The sequence below is a fragment of the Xiphophorus couchianus genome, chromosome 22, assembly GCF_001444195.1.
Source record: "Xiphophorus couchianus chromosome 22, X_couchianus-1.0, whole genome shotgun sequence".
NCBI lineage: Eukaryota > Metazoa > Chordata > Actinopteri > Cyprinodontiformes > Poeciliidae > Xiphophorus > Xiphophorus couchianus.
Window position 1 is genome coordinate 12426673 of NC_040249.1, and position 20908 is coordinate 12447580.

Genomic DNA, 20908 nt, shown 5'->3' on the forward strand with positions numbered 1-20908 from the left:
CTAAAATTCAGAAAACACAAGGTGATTGTAAAATACTCCAACATAGAAATCGCATTCAGAGGTAAACCAACAATTACTAATACATAGTAGTTAAATAGCTTAATATAAATATGTCTCTTTTCTATGTCCATCTCTTTGATCACTTCACTGTGTGTTGGTGTTTCTTCAATTGCTGAAGAGAAGACAATTGTCACTTAGTGCAAAAATAGATGCAAGTCCTTCCCATCTCCTGGACTTGATGGGTGTATTCATATGCTGTAATCTAACTACTCCAAACTAAACAGAAGCCCAAATCCAACAATAATCCCGTTCTGCTTCTAATCCCACGCTACCTAAGAAAAAATTTATATTTTTAAAATACTGGAATTATTTTCCAAGGTCTCACTTTCCAGTTATTCACATATGTAATCAAAACTAAATTTCTGTCAATTTTATGCCTCTTGATTTTACATTTGTTTAATTTGTTAAACAAGTGGCACCAGAAAAGCGTCAATTTTCAATATGAACCATGTTTTCCAGACTAAGATAAATTAGTTAATGTAAATAAAGAAAAAAAATGAAATAAATGTAAAAAATATTCAAACAATATCTTTCTCCAGAATGTAGCAGAAAAGCCAGTCCTTGGTTTATAATAATGAACATAGAGCTGGGTGGATAGAAGGATCTGAGCTCCAACAGCACAATCCTGTGGCTGCTGGCAGAGTGCACTGCACCAGATGGACTAATCTCACTTTTTCAAGGCCATCCACTGGACTGAAAGGGCCTTGGCCCGTTCTGCTTCTTATTCCTGTTAAAGAGATAACTTGGTGCAAGCCTCAAGACAGCCGTTCCGTCTCTAAAGGAAGGAAACTGGCTTAACGTTTAAGCAGCTGGTTTTGGCATAATGATGGGTGACAGGTAGAGTCAGTTGCAAGGAAGTGACAGATAGATTCAAGATGGTGTTAAACATCAACCCAAAGGACAAACAGATGGCAGGCTGAGGCACGGGTCATTGGTTAGTAGAGCAACTATGAAGGTATTGGGGAGGGAAATGATTTTTCCAAGTTCTGATGTTTTATTATTCCCAGATGCTACAGGTAATCTGAACTGAAATTGGAGCTGGAATGATCAACCAGTGGCAGGGACACCGATTATCCAAAAGAAAGAATAAAAACCCCTATGCCTTGCTACAGAAGGAAATTAAGGTTTAGCGTTACTGTGGGACTGTCTGCTGTAGGGTGAATAGGTGAAATGGTGTGTGGGTGTGTAACAGTGAACCAAAAACCGCTGCTTTTATTCAAATGATTGAGATGCAGTCTCCCTGCCGAGGGAACTTTGAAGATTTGATGAAGTCATGCAAAAGTATTCATCTTCACTGAAGATTTTTACAACATCAATGGATTTTATTGGGATTAAATGTGACCGACTAAGACAAACTAAAGCAAAACTGTAAAGAGACAGGGAAAAACTGTTCAAAGTTTTTTTATATGCTTTGCATAAATAATTCAAGCTCAGTGAGATTAGTTGAAGAACTTGCTATCTAAGCTTTCTGCAATTTTTAAATTGGATTTAGGTCTGGACTTTAAGCATTAATATTCTTTGATTTACTCTGGTTTTATATTTAAAATCATTGTTCATCCACCTCAGTCTAAAGTGTTTTCCAGCCTCAAACACTCTGGGTCAGATTTACACATTCACAACTTCTTGTTATATAGCCTAACCTGGTGTTAACTTATCATTAACCTCGTCATAATAGGTTGCACAGGATTTTACTTAGGCATATCAGATTAAATATGCCACATGTTTCATATCACATCACCTCAAAACCTTCTAAAATACATTGAAATTTATGGCTGTATTAAAACAAAATGTGAAAACGTTTAAGGGGTTTTCACAGGTTCACAAGGTCTTTAAGCTCGTGTTCATATCAGCCTTCTGCTACCAGCAGTTCACATACATGTGGACAGCTAAGACCAAAAAAAAAAAAAAAAAAAAAGCTGCAAATGATTCAGCAGGAAGGTCCAACAATGAGCAAAGAAAAGCCCAGTTTGTCTTAATGAGATCTGACACTCTAATAACTCACCATGAGGCTGTAGTTGTTCCTTCCAGCAAGTGTAACTGAATCCTAATTGTTCTTTAACTGTGCTCAAACCAAATCAAACCATCGCCAACATTCAGCAGGTTTATATCTCAGAAGAACAGTTGGGGTTTTTATTACAAGGAAAAGACAAACAGAGATGGCAGGTGTTCTGATAGATATGAAAGAGCAGGTCTGGAACTAATATGAATTAAAAACAATATCTATATGTATACATATATCTGGATTGACTTACAGCCGAGACAGGCCAGGGTTCTTCTGAAATAGCAACTCCGGAAGCTGCTGCAGTTGATTGCGGTTCAGACGCCTGTGGCAGGAAAAACATACGGTCAGTCACTGAAGTTTGCTTGAGTGTTCATAGGCTGTGAACAACTTCATTTACGTGCCAGGGAATCAGTTTTGTCTCTGGTTATTGTATTTCAGTGTGCTCTCACTGTCGCATAAATAGCCAACTGAAAATTCAGCAGAATTAAACAGACAAGAACTGTGCCACAAATTGTCCAATGGTGCTCCTTGTGGAATTCAGGGCTTTCTGGCTTTCAGAGAAGAACAGAAAACCAGATTTACATCTACCAGTTATTTAAACATGAACACATTTTTATCTGGAGCAATCTGTCTAAACAAGAGAAAGGGATGAGGGAGTTTAAAACCCGATAAAGCACTGACATGCTATGGTAGCCAACAACAAAGTCCTAGTGAAACAACTAACATCCAAGACTGACAGGCTGTATGCAAATACAACAATTAAGTCAATGAGAAACAGAGTGTTGCGAATCTTTTGGAAACCACAGCTTTCTGCTCTCTGAAAGGCCTTTTGGAAGTACACAGAAGTGAATTTATTGGCACTGAAAGACTGAAAATGTGAACGGCAGGCTGCTGCTGTGCCTTCAGACAAATTCAGACAGATGTTGGGACTTGTGCCCCTCACTGTATACACGGAGTGTGTGGCCAGATGAAACATGGATTTTGTGAATAATGCACAGTAATAGTCTGCTGCTGCTGCTGCATTTACATAGAACTGTACCTGTTAAAGAGTCTATAAAGTTATCTTATGTTCAGGTTTGCATGTGGTTAGAAAAGCTGCCTTGCTAATGAGCTGGCTGAGGTGTGGTTGATGGTGTTTGTCTGTGTGCTTTTCCTGCAGCTTTACAAGCCGTCAAGTAGTCCTGGTGCTGTCCAGATGAGCCAGGATTGCGGTGCGGTAGGCCTTTCAAGCCCACATATCCCACTGAGGGCATTCCTGTCAGGGAAAGCTAATAAAAAAACACTCCCTGCCCACATTGTACCCTCTCAGCACCATCCAACCTCAATAGATTGACAAGGGAGTGCCACAGCCTTGACACAACTGGTTTGGCTTTGTACTGTTAATGTCATTACCAAAACACACGTAGAAGGGTGGAATTTTCATTTAAAGTTCAAATTCAGTAAAGTGTGTGCGTGTGTGTGTGTGTGTAGCTTATTTATATAGAACCCTAGGTGGTACTTACAGTCTCTCCAGCTCCTTCATGTCATCAAAAGCCCCTCGCTCGATCACTGTAATCTGATTCTCCATCAGCTGTCTGCAGAAAAAAGGGCACACATGCGACTTTATTGGTCACTAAGACTTTAACAAGGTAAAGGGGAGGCAGGGGAGTGAGCTGGGAGGCTGAGACTTTAGTTTGAAGCTTGTGACAGAATCCATTTCAGTGCAGTTTATTCCACTTTTATTTTTTCTGTGTCTCACACACAGACTCACAAACATTTAGGGCAGCGGTGTGGACTGAGGGCACAGTGTGGAATCTTGGCTGAAGAGCTACAGATAGCAGCCAGGAAAGTTTCCAAGGTGGTGCAGAAAGTGTTAGTCTGGGCTTTAGTGTGGTCCAGTGGGGGGCGTAGCAGTTTGGCTGGACACTAGACAAGAAAAAAAGGGCCAGGGGGTCAGAACGAGTTAGGTGAGCTCCACAGTTTTTACAAGTAGACCAAATAAGGGAAAATATGACGGTGTGTGTCTATATCAGAGGTTTAGGAATCGCTCATACACCAAAAACAGATGAATAACACCAAGAATAATTCTCACAACCAAGTTTTTAATATGGCTTTTAATAAGGGAAATGTGGCTCTTTGCCCAGTGTGTCTCTGTATGAGAGGAAAGCACATGTATGTGGATTTTTGAGAATATGAAAGGCTTTGGGGATTTTTGGAAGTCCAATAAGTTTGGATTGAAAATGTAATCTAGTGTGGCCCAACTAGAAACCTGACTTGAAACTAATGGTATGTGTGGGTGGGGGCATCACCAGCTGATAAATAATCAAAAGATCAGTGGAAACATGCAAAAAGCTGGTCAGCAATTATAGAAATGATTATTGAGGAGGGAATAAATACATTTCAGCATTTTCAAAATAGCAGGTTGATGTAAAATAATGTATTTTATAAGAAAAAAAAAAGGAAATCAAAACTTCATAATGACGGACTTGCCCATGGAGGCATACAAGGACTCCCTTTGCAATCAGGAACAGTTTCTGTCCTATGTAGCCAGAGCTGATGCACATAGAGGAGGACTGGGTAGTGTTTGAAGTGTTACAATAACACACTGTCAGGAAGGAGAGAAAGTTGTCCAGCAGGACACTTAAGCGCAACAAGCCCTTTCCTTCATTACATATACAACGGCTCTGTTCAAGGCAAGCTCTCCTGTAAGCCCACAGCACACTGTAACTCAGCAGTCCAGGCTTCCTCCCAATCGAATATAAATGCTAATCACTGTTCACACTCCATAAACATGGAGAGAAAAGTGCACTTCACCTCATATCTCTTTCTCATGAATTTAAATGGAACTGGGGGAAAAAAATGGCAAGTACTTTTGTGATGAGAAAACTTTTTTAGAGGATAGCTTGAGGGCAGCTTTTCTGCTTCCATTGTTCTGGTTTCTCTCACAGAGACTTTGCTCATTTAGACCAGCCAAACATTCAGTCTCAAATGAGAGGGTATAAATTAGCTCTGTTGATTTCAGCCTAACAAACAAGATGCCAACTGACTGAAAAGATAAACCAATACTTTTGTTTTTTTTTCTTCCCCCTTCATGGTCGCCGAGGGGTCAGCGGGATCCAAGGTCAATACACTATAAGGGCGATTCCTGCTATGCTAACATGCAGCCAGCTACACATACTGTTCTGTACATGCTCATTGTGTATTGTATGCATTGTAATTGAGAAGTGTGAGAGAATCAGAGCTCGGGGGAACTTTGTACTTCAGCAAGGAGCTGCTTCCTCCTAAGTTGCCGGTGATGAGTTGGCGACACCGAGGCATTTAACCTCCACACTGGGAGAAAAAGAGAATACACAGAGACGAAGAAGGCAACAGGGGGATGGGGTGAGCTGTGACAAGGAGTGAAACTAGTCAAGCTTTGAGGGGCAGTAGGAATTATGCTCAGCTCATGTTACATTTAAAACACATTCAGGTTTACACAGCTTCCCTTTACACAGTGTTTTTAACACCTTAGGCGTTACTACCAGGTCCATGAACACCATGTACTCATACAGACACTTTTATAGCTACTTTATTACATGAAGTCATAAGTGCTTTGTAATTATGCCACAGAGAAAGTCAATGACTTCACTTCAATGTGTTAACTTTCCTGAAAGCCTATTTTGTGTTGATGTCAAGGCAAGTCGGTGTGCGTGTGTGCACAATAGGTGAAGCTAAAATAAGCAGGACAAAGTTAGAGAGAAGTCCATTACATTGCTCGTTGGAGTCACTCCGTAGTTTAATGTACTTCTGAGTGGGACTCTTGACGAAAGTATTGCCACTTCACTGGGTTTATGCTAATCTGAGCAGAAAGTCTGACAAACTGCAAGCTGCAGGGTTGCATACAGCTCATGAATAGATAAACAGTGACAACCAGTTAAACATCTCATCATTGCTTATGAACACAAAGGCAACTTACAGAACTCTGAGGTACTTCAGGCCAGCAAAGTCACTCTTGGTGATGCGTGTGAGGTTGTTTCCGTTCAGCTCCCTGCAAAGAGAGACACGCAAACATGGATTAATAATTTATCTATTCTCCCCTACTGGACTTGTTTAGCCCGGTGACTAAAAGAACATACAGTTGCATGGAGGAATCTGTTTTGATATATGATGCATAATCTTAGCACAAGACACATAGAAAGGGATGTTAGCTTTCAGTACAGCATACACTATGACTGGTACAAGATGCTCAGGTTATCTTATTCAATCTTATTTATCTATCTTATCCTAAGTTATTTCCCTAGCCTAAAGTCAACTTTCAGATCTTAGAGAATCAATTCCAAAACAGGGTTCATATATCTTAAGAAAAAGTTCAAGTCAAGCTTCAATCTTTTGGGGGAAAGTCCAAGTCAAGCTGCCAATATTTGAGAGTCAAATCCACGTGAAGTCACAATTATTTGAGGGAGAAGTATAAATCACGTTTCAAGTTCTTAAAGAACAAGTCCAAGTCATTTCCTAATCACCATAGAGACAAGGACAAGTCATGTATCTAGTCTTTGAGAGGTAAATACAAGTCAAAACCCAAGTCTTGGAGGGACAGGTCAGAGTCAATTCATAAATATCTGAAAAGCAGACACAAGTCGTTTTTTGAGCTTCAAGTCCACATTACTGAGGTTTTGGAGAGGTCTCTAGTTTTTGTCATTCTCACATCAGGCACATACCAAAGAAAATGTAATCAAACACCTAAAATGACTCAGTTATTAACTGCTGTGAATTTATATTTTTAATTAAAATAAATATAGATAATATTTACCACACAAGAAATAGAAACATGCTTCAATTGATTCAAGAAAAACAAGATTAGATTATAATAGATACACAGAAATATTACAAAGAAAACATATTCACTGTGATCAACATTACAACAACAAGAAATAATTTTACTACACCACAGTCATGCAGGAGGGACAACATTACACAAATACCCTTAGAAGAACTGACATTTACTAGCTTACTTTCACCTTTACAGGAGATAAAAACTGTTCATGAAACTCGAGTCCCAAATTTCAAACTAAGAGTACAAATCTAATCATAAAATTATTGCTTTTGTGGCTTAAGTTTGACCAGAGTTTAAATCACAGACTCAAGTCCCCAGGTCTGACTATTGCTACAATATAAGCTGAAAAAGTTAATGTTTTTATGAAATGTAATGTCAACTATACTATAAATTGTTGGGTGACTCTGGAAGGTAAAGTTAAAGGGAAGTTCAGGCTCAGCTCTTACTCCACTGGGAAACATTAAGCAATGCTGTTAAAGGGAGGCCACATTTAAACTGCCTGTCTTTTTATTCCATATTTACCATTTCCATTTTATTCCATTTTATTCCCCACCCCCCCCACCACCACACACACACACCAACACACATGCACGCACGCAAACAACCCCCTGATACTCCCTACTTTCTATCCACCATGTCCTTTTACAATTGTCGGGGATTAGCAGGAGCCAGCAGAGGGGATTTGAGTAGGGCTGCAAGGCCAGAAAGCTAAGTGCTTTGGATATAATTGAGCAACCTCCCTGCTGTGTGCTAACCATCACTGAAAATAAAAATAGTAATAATATTTTCACAACAAAGATTTTAAAATTACTTTTGATTTCCCTTTTTAGACAAATAATTCCACTGACAAAATAGTTGAGCAACCAGAAACATTGGTGCTTAAAGATTTTCAGTTTCATACCCTACTTGATTGTTAATTTGCCATTGCACAAAATCCTTAGTAGCAGGTTGAATTTTAATAAAAAAAGACAACACAGCATGCAAACCACAATGACAGATGTCAAAAAAGTGCAAACTTTTTCACTTTCACAAAGTTTGTATTATGTCTCCACCCTTTTCTGAACCCCCAAAACCCCACTCTCCAAAAGCAAAATCTGGCTTGGAAATCTATACTGAAGCACAGGTCTCTTTCCCTCAGTCGCTTTCTCGCCTAATGACCACTCGAGGGACTGTAGCGCTATGCAGCACGAAAGAAAACGGTCATTACTGACAGATGGTGTATGCATGTGAATACGAGCACGTGTGTGTGTGTGCTTTTATTTATATATATATATATATATATATATATATATATATATATATATATATATATATATACACACATACAGGTGCAATGATGGACAGAGCAACACAGCCACAGGAAAATAAATAACGGACTGGGCTTCATTAGTCTGGGCTTCAACATACACATGTGGTACTCATTACAGGTGCTTGCGTAGATATACACACATAGATACACAATCTTAGGGATTTCCAGTGTCTTATCTTCAGGGTGGTCATTCCTGACGAGACCCGGAGGGCATTTAAACAGAGAAAGATAGAGGATGAGGAGAAAGAGAGACAGAGGAGGAGGTATTGTATATGTGGGAAATACTCTCCCATTTAAACAACTAAAACACTTTCTATGTTTAGTAATTAATCTTTTTATGCTACTCTACGGCTGGCTTATTAGTTTTCATGTGTGAGTGAATAAAACGACCTGTTCTGACAACAGTTGGTTCTTTGAGAATGTCCAGAGAGGATGCAAAATCGACACAATGTTCAGACCAATGTCTCGGTTTGATGATAGAACCAGTCAGAGTGAGGCTATGGAGCTACATAGTGTTTGTTGCAATGTGACTTTGCAACAAACATGACATTAAAGGGTAGCATAAGATTTCTGTATTCATATTCTGGTAAAATACTGCAAAAAGTTATAACTCTCTTGGCATCTTTACTTAATATAAATTTTGATTTTGGGGAGTTCCTGGATGCTGAAGTTAACAGCTAGTCTGAGAAGGGCCAAAACCACAGCAGACTCTGGGGTCTTAAAACAACTCGGAGCGCAAAAACATCACAGTATTTTTCAAGCACTACTTTATAAAATTTTTAACCGTCGTACTATTTGTACTGAGCGGTTACATACTCAGAAGCTGATGATCATTTAAACAGAGGAAAAGGGTGGTGCACCACACGTGAACTATTTCAAGAAATTGATATATTTAAACATACATGCTGTCAAAATGTGTCGTTTATGGCTTTATTGTGCAATTTCGCGTTTCCCATGCATGCTTCTAGGAGCACCTCTGGGGACTGTAGTAAAGCGCAGCCGCTTGCAGTGTAAATCCAGGATTAGGTTCAATGCAAAAGTAACTACTGTTAAAAGGTTAATCCAATAGTGTTCATATAAACTGTTATGATGATTTGGCATCTGTTGGATATGAATTTATACTAGATGAAGATGCTGTAATAATTATTTGCTGCATAAGACATTAATTCCTTGTAATCTTTTGAAACCCAGTCCATCACTTTAAGTTATGGGTGCCCAAACCCAGTTCTTAATATCAAGAATAAGAATATGCAAGATATATATTAGTATATTTATCTTACAGGAGTTCTTATTCTTGCATTTAGAATAAGAACTCAAAGCATGGATACACTGAGTTTACTTCATCAGTGCTTACCTGTATATTTATTTTGCAGCTAAGCAGAAGCAAACTTTGCTAAACTCAGTCAAAATATATCAAAGGAAAAATGTGCTATTTATTAGCGACAGAATTCGCCACTGCTGTTTTTTCCCAAATCAAAGGGAGCCAAGCAATACGTTTTGGCATCACTGTAAAGGCATGTCAACTTATTTCATAGACACATGTTTTTTTTGTTTTTTTTTTACAGTAACTCTGGACAGATTTTTGCATGAAAGTACCATCACATTACTTTAAAGCCTTAAAATTATTAGCTATCATTCCAAATTCCTATAGCAAAGGATTTCCACCTTCAACTGGTTCACTCAAATCCATTCCATCCTCTGGAAACCTCTGGCAGTGAGAATTCCCACTGCTGACACACTTCCTGGGAAGAAATTGGATTTATGACATCACTATCCTAATCCCTCTTCATCTTCCACGCCAGGCTGATTGATGCTGGTGAATATATCCTGGTGCAACTTCCCTCGGGTGGACACAGGGCAGCTTTGCTCCACTACTATAGATCTCTATAATTCAAAGGAGGCTCTGAGCGCTGCTACAGTACTGAAAAACTCATTAGGTTTATTTGTGCCAGCTGCTGGGAGTCCTGTGCAGAGCTTGGTTTTGGACCTGTTTCGAATTGAGCTGTGCTACACGAAATAAAAGAAGGTACAAGCAAACAGAGGTAGAATAGACTAATGTGCAATGCTTTCACACACCAACTGGAAAACACACAAAGTTTGTTTTACGGGGTCTCTGAGTACACATCAGCTTCTTATGCAGTTGTTTTAACTGCGCAAAGCTGTGCTCAGTTAATGGTAATTAGCACACAGTCAATTAGCAGACTAATTAAGATCCACATCATTAGAGCCTTAAAAAAAAAAAAACTACTCCAGCAATATTTTTTAGATTTTAGACATTCACATACAATGACAAAAAAGATACATCTTAAAATTAAATAAGACTAAACTTTCTATTTTTGGCCAACAATTTTTTCTATTTGCTAAAAAGAAAAAAGTGAAAGTAATGCACTTGCAAATAATTTGAAAGTTTAATAAAACATTTTCATTGTGGAATCTTTATAATATTTTCAAATTCTTGAGTTTATATACATTAAGAACACCAGTCCTTTAGACAATTTGGGAATTACTAGATAAGGATGTTGTCGTTTTACATGCTTAATTGGATGTGTCTGAAAGGAGAAAGATCTTTTCACCTTCAGAAAAACCCACACCACTCACACCACTGTTCCACATCTTGCTCACTAATAAAAGATCACATTCTTTTTCTGGGATTTCACAAAGGTGGGTTTCTTAAGCTGTTTATTGCTTTGCTTTCAGCCTCAAAATAAGTCCTTGAAACATTCTCTGTCTTTAAGGTCAAAGTTATTTCAGGCTCTACTGTAAGCAAGGCCAACAAGTGAAGATTTAGTTTTTCTGCCACATCCTTCTGCCACAAAATCACATTTAACTGTTACATTCAGGTGCTCAGATTTTTCTAAGCTGTCATTCTGCTGTGAACACCATAAGACCATTTGTCCCAAACAGCTTTAGCCTAGCAGGAAACACAGAAACCCACTGATTGAGGAATGGTGGCATGGTGCTTTCCAAACTCCATGCTGTGGAAGCAATCTGATAACGAGAACCCCGAGGCTGTACAACCTAAAACACGGATGCCCATTAATCACAGCTACGACTGATATCGCTGCTTGAGCAGCAGACCGGCGACCGTGCTCCCCAGATCAATGAACAGGCGGAATAGCTGCAAACAAGCAAAACATTTCTCCTCCTGCAGATTGGGCAACATATGGAGGTGACAGCCATGAAACTCACAGGTGGGCAGAGAGCAGGGAAGCAATATAGTCACAGAGAAACGGAAAGAAGACAGAGCAACTCTGACAGGGTTGTTAGCTGTCTGAAAGTGACGGTGTGTAGCAGTGTGGTAGAGTGTTGCGAGTAACCAGGGAGAGCTGTAGGAAGCTGACAGACTGTCTGGGAAATGTCAGCAGAGGGATGAAGTCTCTCAAGAGCTGGTGGAGACTGTGGCCTACATACCAGCTGAGCAGACATGCTTTGGAACCAGTGGGCTCTATCTGATATCGTCATACAGTGTCTTGAAGAAGTATTCACACCCCCTTAAACTTTTTCACATTGTTGCTACATTGTGACCACACACTTGAGTTTTTTTTTAAAATTATTATTATATTATTATTATTTTATGTCATTAAAAGTTTATAACTGTGAAATGAAAGGAAAAAGACAGTAAATAACAAAACTTAAAAGTATTTACTCTGACACCCCAAAATATAACCCTTGGAAATCTTCTGATTTGTGATAAGAGACCACATAATCTCAGAATAATACAAATGTTCTGTGAAGAGTTTGGTATTTAGAGAACATTAGTGAGCTATCAGCAACACAAAGATCAAGGAAGACAGGGGAAAAGATGTGGCGAGGTTTGCTGCATCGTTTGGTTACAAAACAATATTCCCACCTCAGGGACATCTCCTAAGATGTTGTTACTTCCTTCATTGGAAATTAAAAAAAATATATATGGAACAACTACATTTCCAATAGTCGTGACCATCCATCTAAACTGACCGACTGGGTGAAGAAAGCAATAATTAGAGCAGCTGTTAAGGGGCCACGGTAAATCTGCTGCAGTTTAAAATATCAACACCTCGAATAGAAAAATCTGCCAATAAGACAACTATTAGTTGTGGACTCTCGAAATTTGGGCTTTATGAAAGAGTTTGTTAAGAAAAAGTCAAAAAGTGTCCCAATTTATAGCTTGCAATAATAAGCCATATAGGGGACATGGCAGACGTGTGAAAAAAAAAATGTTCTGGTCAGATGCCACAAAAATTTAACTTTTTGACCCACTGCAAATCACCATGAACACAATACACCTATGATTGTGGTACTGGCAGTACCATTCTGTAGGGTTGCTGTTCTTTAGCAGGGGCAGGGAAACTTGTCAGAGTTGATGAGAAGATAAACTGAACTTGAAAAATTTCAAATTGGGTCAGAAGTTTACATTTCTTCAGGACAATGATCTAAAAGGCATAGACAAAACTACAATGAAGTAGTTTAATAAAAATTATTCATGTATTAGAATGTCCCAGACATAAATCCAACTGAGAATTGAGCTTAAACTAATTGCAAAGAAGAATATGCTAAAATTTAAGTTTATATTTTCAGTTGTTTGTACTGGATTTTATTAAGCATCAGCAATAAAGGGAGCAAATTACAAAAGCAGAACACTTATTGACATTTTTATTTCAAAAGTATTTTGTAAACTATGCATCCTTTTCTTTCCACTTCGCAACTATGTACTATTTTCTTTTGGTCTATCACATAAAATCTCAACAAAATTCAGTGAAGTGTGTGGTTGTAACTTTATGTGAAAGAAAGGAAGAAAGAGAGAGGAAGAAAGAAGGAGAGAAAGAAGCAACCACAGTGACCACACTGTTTTACCTTACTGGAACACTTCTATCCACACTAAGAGGTCAAATTTCTCCTCAGCTTGAGCAAAAAACATCTCTCTCCATTGACATGTGGTTTTCAGACAAGCAGTTAATGCCGTCAACTGTACATTTTTACTGTGTGTCGGCGTGTGTGTGTCGATAATTATATAAGCGCACTTGTGTGTGCAGTGACTGTCTGAGTGTGTTTTCCTCGCTCCTGGGCTCCTCAAGGGCTATTTACAGTTTTCATTCTGCTCAGTCAGGCCTCAGGAGCAAGATTACTGATAGGAAAGTTAAACATCAAGTAGATCGCTCACAGACAGAGCCCACAGAAACACACACACACACACACACACCCCATACTTTCTCACAGCCCCAATCACTGTGGGGTCTTCTCCATGCTGTAGAGGCCTTCTCTCTGTATAAACACTGAACGGCAAAAGCGCATGGCTGTATAGGAAACATAAAAATTCATGGAGCAAAACAAATCAACAAGAAATGGGAATCAACTGAACCAGCGTAGGTAAAAGGCAAAAGACGAAAGTAACAGAGGAACACTGATCAAAAACTTTCGGGTTAAAGGGAATCAATTAAGCATCTGTTTGGCGGTGCTACAGGGGGGAAGAACACACACATGCAAGGAACTGCAGCAGAGGCCAGAACTGAAGGGCCTTTCATGGTTTATGTTGTATCTGTAGTTTGTTCAGCCACAGACTTGGAGGTTCTGTTGTGGCTTTTCATTTTGTATGAAGGCATGTAGGCTATATGAATGCACACTTTTGACTATGGACGGGGATCACGTGGATAAAACATCTGCGCTCTGCCACATCTGTTATATTTCATATAAAGCAAACAGAGAACTGAGAAAATGTTTGCCTCACAAATGTTCATTGACAACTGGTAATTTGATTTATGTTGGGTCTGAGCCAGAGTATTTCTGTTGGTTCCTTTGAATAGAGAGCGTTTGGGTCTCACCCCCCACAGAGCCCACTGACAGCAGCATTCCACCTGCTCTGCACAGAGAACAGCTCAGCTGCTGGTAGATCAGATCCAGTTTGGAGAATAAGTTCATTTAAGTATCAAAAGACAAAGACAAGGTGATCATTATTCAATGATGGATGGTCATCATTGTTTGCTAACTTGACATTTTGAAGTGGAGGTTCTGTGGAGTAATAATCAGCAGTCAAAGCTAAAGTGGTTTGAAAGTGCAAAACTAAAAGCAAGTCACAATGTCTTGCACAGTGGATTCCAGTAATGGTAAACAACTCAAACCTCAAATGTTACATTGTTATTCAATTTGTCTAAATTCAGTTTATTTTTTTCAGTTTGCCACACTTAAAAATCTGGTGAATGAATCAGAAACATTTCAGGTTCATCTCAGATTCACATACTCTTTTTCTAATCAGTAAACACTCAGCATTACCGAGTTCTTCATAGTGAAAGCTGTTACTGCAGAAAGAAGATAAATGTTAGCTATCTTAACATCAATCTTGTATTGGACTGTAAAGACCTGTGTGTTGGAAACTAGCCAGTGCTTTGCAACACACAGGTTTAAACATGTTTTAAATGGTCTGGCTTAATCTTACCATATCTGTGATACAAAAGTAAAGTGGGTTAAAATCTGTACAACAGTTGTGGCTTGAAGTACCACTCAGGAGCAGCTTTCAACCTGACTGTTAGCTGCAATGTTTTCTAAGAAAATCTTCCTGATTCTTCAAACAGAGATCAATCTGATAAAAACTGCTCCACAAAACCCCATCAAAATATCCAATGTATTTAGACATAAACAATTTAATAATGAGTATATGTATTTGAATTTGAACATATAATAACAATAATAGTACACAATAATACATATGTCATAATTCAAATTTACAGTGTACTAAAAATACCAAATTTATATGGAATGTGGCCAAAAATAAACTTGTTTCAAACACAGGCGACTTGACAAGTGCGACATGTAGATTACAACTACATATCTATCCACTCTATCATCTGAGTGTTCACTGATGCATACTTTAACACACATACATTCTACCCCGTCTCCTTCACTCTTGAGCTTATTGCCATTAAGTCTGTAGGGTTGTAAGTAAAGTGAGTCTCCTGAAAAAAGCATAAAGCAAGCTAGGTGGGTCCTCAAAAAATCCCTTTTTTATAGTCTGCTGAAATGCCGAAACTCTCAGGCAAAGCAAAGCAATCCCACATGTGCTCCCCAATGTGCAAAAGCACATACATCATTCTGTATATATGCATGCCAGTCTAGTGGATTTTTTGCAAAAAATATATACATGCTGGACTTGAAAGGTGATTTTTGGCAACACTTGCACACTCTGTTGATAAGGTAATTTCTCAAGTCTCCTGGGTGCCATCAAACACATCCATAGAGAAGCTGTACTCATCTGGAAAGCAGGCCAGAGGGTGTGTGTGGACACACACCAGCTGGCTTTGATGCTCAGCGGTCAGCCATCGCTCTGCTTAGACAAGCAACACTCTGGCTGCACATGTAATGTTAAGTGTAGAAAGGTGAATACGTGCTTGGGTCAAATGGAAAATAAAAACAGTAGAGTCGCAGAGGATGAACCCTGACCTGGAAATGCTACCTGAATATTGACTCCGTATTTTCACAAGCAGAAAAAAAAAAAAGCTTACAAAAGCATTTTATGAAGCAAGTCAGGGAAACCGAGGAGCTGAGGAGTTCACAGCTGTGCTGGAAAGCCCATAAATTGAACTGATTCAGTCCCAGGCCTGTAATTTCACTACAATCCACTGTGCATTGACATTCTCTGTGCGATCTTCATTCCAGGCATTCTTCCTCCTCACTGGATTGTGAGGAGGAAGAGAATGGATAAATTAGGCTGTGAAACTGGGCCTGAATTACGTTCAGTCCTCCTGGGGCAGGACCCTTCTTGCCCTCCATAATAAATACCATAATCCTTTTTATTCATTTATGAGCTTTGTGGTGAGCTACAATACTACTTACCACTCCGCTGCTTAGCACTCCTTTCATAAGTGATTACCTCCTTTATTCTTACACTCACCTCATTTCTTTTTTCTTCACCATAGCCAGAGTTGGCAGGCATTGGTGGGCAGGCTGTGTTCAGCCACGTCACAGTAAATTATGGATCAGATGCCCGGTGAGCTGTCAGTTACTCTGGCTATGTGCTTTTTGCCAGAAACGCTGCAGGCAAAACCTGGCACAAGCTCCCACACCTCCAACCTTCAAAGCCTTAAAGCTATCAAAGCCATCAAGCCCCTCAACCAGCACTAACCCCCATGTGTTATCATCTAGTATTACTTATTCACGGCACGCAGGCATATAAAACATATGGAGGCACATGCTCAAGTTTATGAATAAACAAAAGTGAATACATGCATATGGTGCACAGCCTCCATCGCCTCTATTCTGGATGAGCTCCAAGACGCCCTCTGATCTCAGTACAAGGTATTTTCTGGCTCATAATAATGTTGTTGTTTTTCACATGAAAGCATCTAGACTTACTAACGTGCACGACTCCTCATGTTCTGCGCATCAATTCATTAAGAGATGAGACGAACATTTAAGATGAGCAGCTGGACTATTAATTTGATATCTGTGGAACAAAGAGCTGCGAGCAACTCACTTTCATCAGCGTTACAAATTTCCCTTTGTTTGAGTAAGATCTCAGGGTGATTATCAAATTAATGTGATATTTGTCAGAATCACTCATTTGAAAGGCTAATTGCAAAAAAGAAAGGAAAAAGGCGAGATAAAAATGACAAAATGATGCAAAACGGAGGTAGAGGGGACAAAGAGGCTATTAGCCAATATTCGGCAATGAGTGATTTTAACACATGGAGCTCACAGTCTCATTACAGGCTGTGGTCTGAGGAGCACAGGGGTCAGACCTGATCCAAACACACACTGACAAGTGTAAATGGGATTTTGCTGTCTGTCTCCACAGCCTCCGTGCACACAGTGGACCCCACAGGGACACACACCTTTCAGAAAAAAAGGAGAAAACGCTATAGCTCTAAAACAAATACCACATTTGTTCACACACATATTCAGGAAGAAAGCAGCCTAATAAACTCAACTGCATTTTTTGTGTTTTTACTTTGTTTCCAAACCCATTTATCTTAAGGCTACAGTATGTAACTTTTATAAACAATATGCTTTTTAGTTGTTACAACTGTTCCCATGTTGTGACAGTATAGTATAATCTGCCTCCTCCCTGTGGTCCTACAGCCAACTGCAGAAATGCACAATTCTCCATCAGAAACAACCAATCAAAGCCAGGAGAAAAGAGTTAGTAGTGTCAGTCACACTTGTGCATGCTGCAGTTTAAATATATATTTTTTAATTATATTACTGCTACTTTATAGTACAATATATTTATATAGTGTAATATATTCAGAAACCTTGAACATTCCATTGTTTTGTGAGAATAAAATCACAAACATCATAAGGATGTTATTTGTTACAACACAAAGTAAAGCATAGTTGTAAGGTGATGGAAAAATGTATTCTTGTATTTAAAAATATATTTTAAGGGTGCATTTTTTGCCTGAAGTGTTTTGCTGCCTCTACAAGATTTTCCTCCAGAATAGCCCTGTATCATCTACCTCTATCTACTCATCAACTCTAGTCAGTTTTTCTTTCTGAAGGAAAGCAAGCGTGACACTGCTGCCACCATTTTTCATCAGTTTTCTACCACAAATAGCTTTTAACATGGAGGCCAAAGAATTAAACTTTGTCTAATATGACCAGACAGCCTTTATCCAGGACTTCGGTGTCCCACACATGCCAATCTACAAATGGGACGTCATATGACATCCTTACTGCAACTCTTTAATTATGGCCAGATTTGAGGAGCGCATGAGGAGCACCTGTCTCTTACACAAATTCATACCACCTGAGCTGAGGATCTCTGTAGCTACTCCAGAGTTTCTATGGGCCTCTGATCAATCCTCTCCCTCAACAGACTCTCATTCTGAATAGCACTCCATGAGATGTTCAAAGTTAGAGATAATGCTTTAACTCTGCTTTTTTACACCTGGCTGATGTTCTTCTTACTCTCTGAGATGCTGTTTGTTCATTAAAGTTCTCCAACAAACATCTGAGACCTTCACAGAGTAGCTGCTTTTTACCGGATTTAAAATACACACAACTTGACTGTTTCCAATAGTGACTTCTAAAGATAAATAGACTGACTGAATTTTATTTCAGCATAAACAGGACTGAATTCAAATGGGCATCACATTTTTTTTGTAAAAACCATGCTCCATTATACTTACATTTCACAACTGTGTTGATCTATGACGGCAATTAAGTGCCCAAAATGTGAACAAGTTCAAGTGATGTGAACACTTTTGCTCACCTTTGACCGCGATGTCAGCTACTAATTGTCGCTCACTTATTCACATATTTTCAAAAAGAAAAAACACCCATAAATCTAGAACTGCACATGGGAGCATCATGTGTGGCCAATGGGGCTGTGTTGATTCGTCCGCTCCTCTTGATTAATCACCCGACACAAAAGCTCACACAGAGACCAGTTTCTATTGTTAAACAGAACTTCTTAGCAGAGAGCAGCTGCCCTATACATGAAGAAAATCCACCCGTGAAAAAAAGAAAGGCAGTGACCTAGAAATATATTAGATAACTGTTATGCAGAACATGCTTAAAACGCAACATCCCGAGTGTTAAACACAATTCAAACACGCCCTACAAACGCACAACCAACTTTTAACACAGAAATGCTCTTTGAGTGAAAACACAGGGAACATTTCCAGTGTGAATGGCCATTTACCTAAAAGGAAGTCACAAAATGAACACGTTTCCTCAGTGGTTCACTATTAAACCAATTTGTGAATGTATGCAACTTGCATGGGGTGGAAAAAGAGGGGTGTTCTTGGAAATTAAATGTGGAAAGCAGGAAATATGCAGCCGGCTCCCACCAAGCCATCACTGATGCCTCTGACACTGGCTTTCTCTGCTCTATTCCCCACCGCATGTTTTATTCACGGCTGATATTCTTAAAGCTGAAACTGAACAATCTATTTCCCCCCACTTTGCGCTCCCTCTGATTTTGCAGATGAATATTTCAGAGGAGAAGATGGAGAAACACCCCTCTGCAGGGTTGGAGCCCGACTGACGTCTTTACAGCTTTGGTATTCATCGCGCAGGACTCACTTAAGCGGCAGATTTGCTTAATTTTCTGCATGATTTAACAATTCGGGGAGCAAGCGTTCAGATGCATGACAGGGCCAGAGAGTGAGAGAAGGAGTGGACAGCGCACGAGTGGATAAAAGTGAAAAGACAAGAAAGGTAGATAAAGACAGAGGGAGAAAAGCCAGCAGGACAACTGAGAAACTAACAGAACCTTTAAATGAACTTAAGTTGTTAAACTTGACTCTGGAAGCAATTAAAAAGTGGAGAAAAAGTCTGAATTTCTTCTTAGTTGAGATAGAAATGCAAATAAGACCAGATGAAACAAACAGATAAACAAATATCAGACATGCAGAAAAAAAATTAGTAAATGAACAAGACAGGAGCACATCTGCTCCTGCTTTTTCCAGACTCTGATGTCTATTTATACCTGACTGGAATGCCAGTGAGTGACTGGCTCCCCTGATTGGCACATTCACACATACACTCACACACAGCATGTACAGGCAGGGCTATTGTTCTGTTTCCATCTAAAGAAACCCATGTGCACTACAATAACACAGCCGTAGTGGAAACAATGGGAAGATAGAACACAGCCTGGTGATTTCTCTGTCATAGATACACACATTACAAGGGAAGGAAGTAAAGATGGCACTCACAGTCTCTCAGTGTTGCGGGGAATAGTCCTTGGCATAGTTTTGAGACCCAGTCCGTGGCAGTCCACTGTGGTGCCGCTGCAGGTACAAAGTGCCGGGCAGGCGCTGGCATTGCCCACCGCCAGGGCAGAGAGCATCAGCAGCCACATCCACTGCCTGGGCAGCCTACCCATGCTTGATTCAAAACCTCCAACGGGCATGTTCAAAGCCTCTTCTTTTTTTTACTTCTTTCTGTCCAGATTTTTTGATTTTCACCCTTCTTTAGCTTCCACAAGTCCTGCCACACCTTACAAGTCAGCTGAAATAATTTTATTTAACAGGAAAGTATGAACAGAAACAAAAAAAATAGAAAAATCTCCTACACAAATCCTACAGTTCTGGTGATGCAGCTTTGACATCCACTATAGTTTGCTCATGTAAAAAGGAGATGTTTTCCTTCTTTCTTTTCTTCTTGCAAACTCCTGTGCTGTTTCGTCTTTGTGGAGTTGGTGTGCTCTGGTCGGCATGCGTCTGTCCTCCTCTTACTTAGTCCTGCTCTGCTCCGCTTGCCTGAAGAGAGAGGGAATAGGGAAAGAGCAGAAAGGAAAAAAGCCAGTCTCTCTCTCTCTCTCTCCCTTTTACACACACACCCCCACACACACACCAGTCATCCATCACAAGGATCTACAAATAGCAGAGCCCCCGACTCCACCCCTACCCCTCCTGTTCACCCTCACTTCTCTCCCTCCTCATACAACCCCCCCACCCCCTCCAACGCAACCCTGTCTGAACTCACACTCATTCCTAAGATCCCTCTTTCATTCCCTTGACTCTCTTCACAATACAAATCTACTCCAACTATCTTCCTCTTTTCAGCTGCTTCTTACACACTTACCCGACTCATTCTTGTGTCTCAGGTTTGCCTCCAGGCGAACCCCACAGAGAGAGAGACAGACAGAGTCCTAACCTGCATGACACTACAAAGGCTCTGCCCGGAGCGAGAGAATCCACATGATGGGAAGAATCAACACCTCGGTCCAGAGAGGTGGAGAAAAAAAAAGACTGAATAAATAATCGACAAGTACAGTGTCTTTGAAAAGTAATGATACTTTTGCACATTTTTGTCACACGGCAGCCAC

General features: G+C 39.7%; 1 protein-coding gene across 4 annotated transcripts in view; it reads right to left on the reverse strand.

Moving 5' to 3' along the window:
• The window catches only part of slit1a (slit homolog 1a (Drosophila)), a 91824-nt gene extending 71422 nt beyond the window's left edge, over positions 1–20402 (reverse strand). For 3 of the 4 annotated variants that reach the window (XM_028006068.1, XM_028006066.1, XM_028006065.1), the window contains exons 1-4: positions 19794–20402; positions 5997–6068; positions 3565–3636; positions 2313–2384 (exon numbers count right to left, since the gene is read on the reverse strand). In XM_028006068.1, coding sequence (XP_027861869.1) covers positions 2313–2384; positions 3565–3636; positions 5997–6068; positions 19794–19990 — 413 coding nt within the window. In that variant the 5' untranslated portion in view covers positions 19991–20402. The remainder of the gene's footprint in view (positions 1–2312; positions 2385–3564; positions 3637–5996; positions 6069–19793) is intronic. The other variant, XM_028006067.1, reaches the window with a different exon arrangement.
• Between the last annotated feature and the right edge of the window lie 506 nt (positions 20403–20908).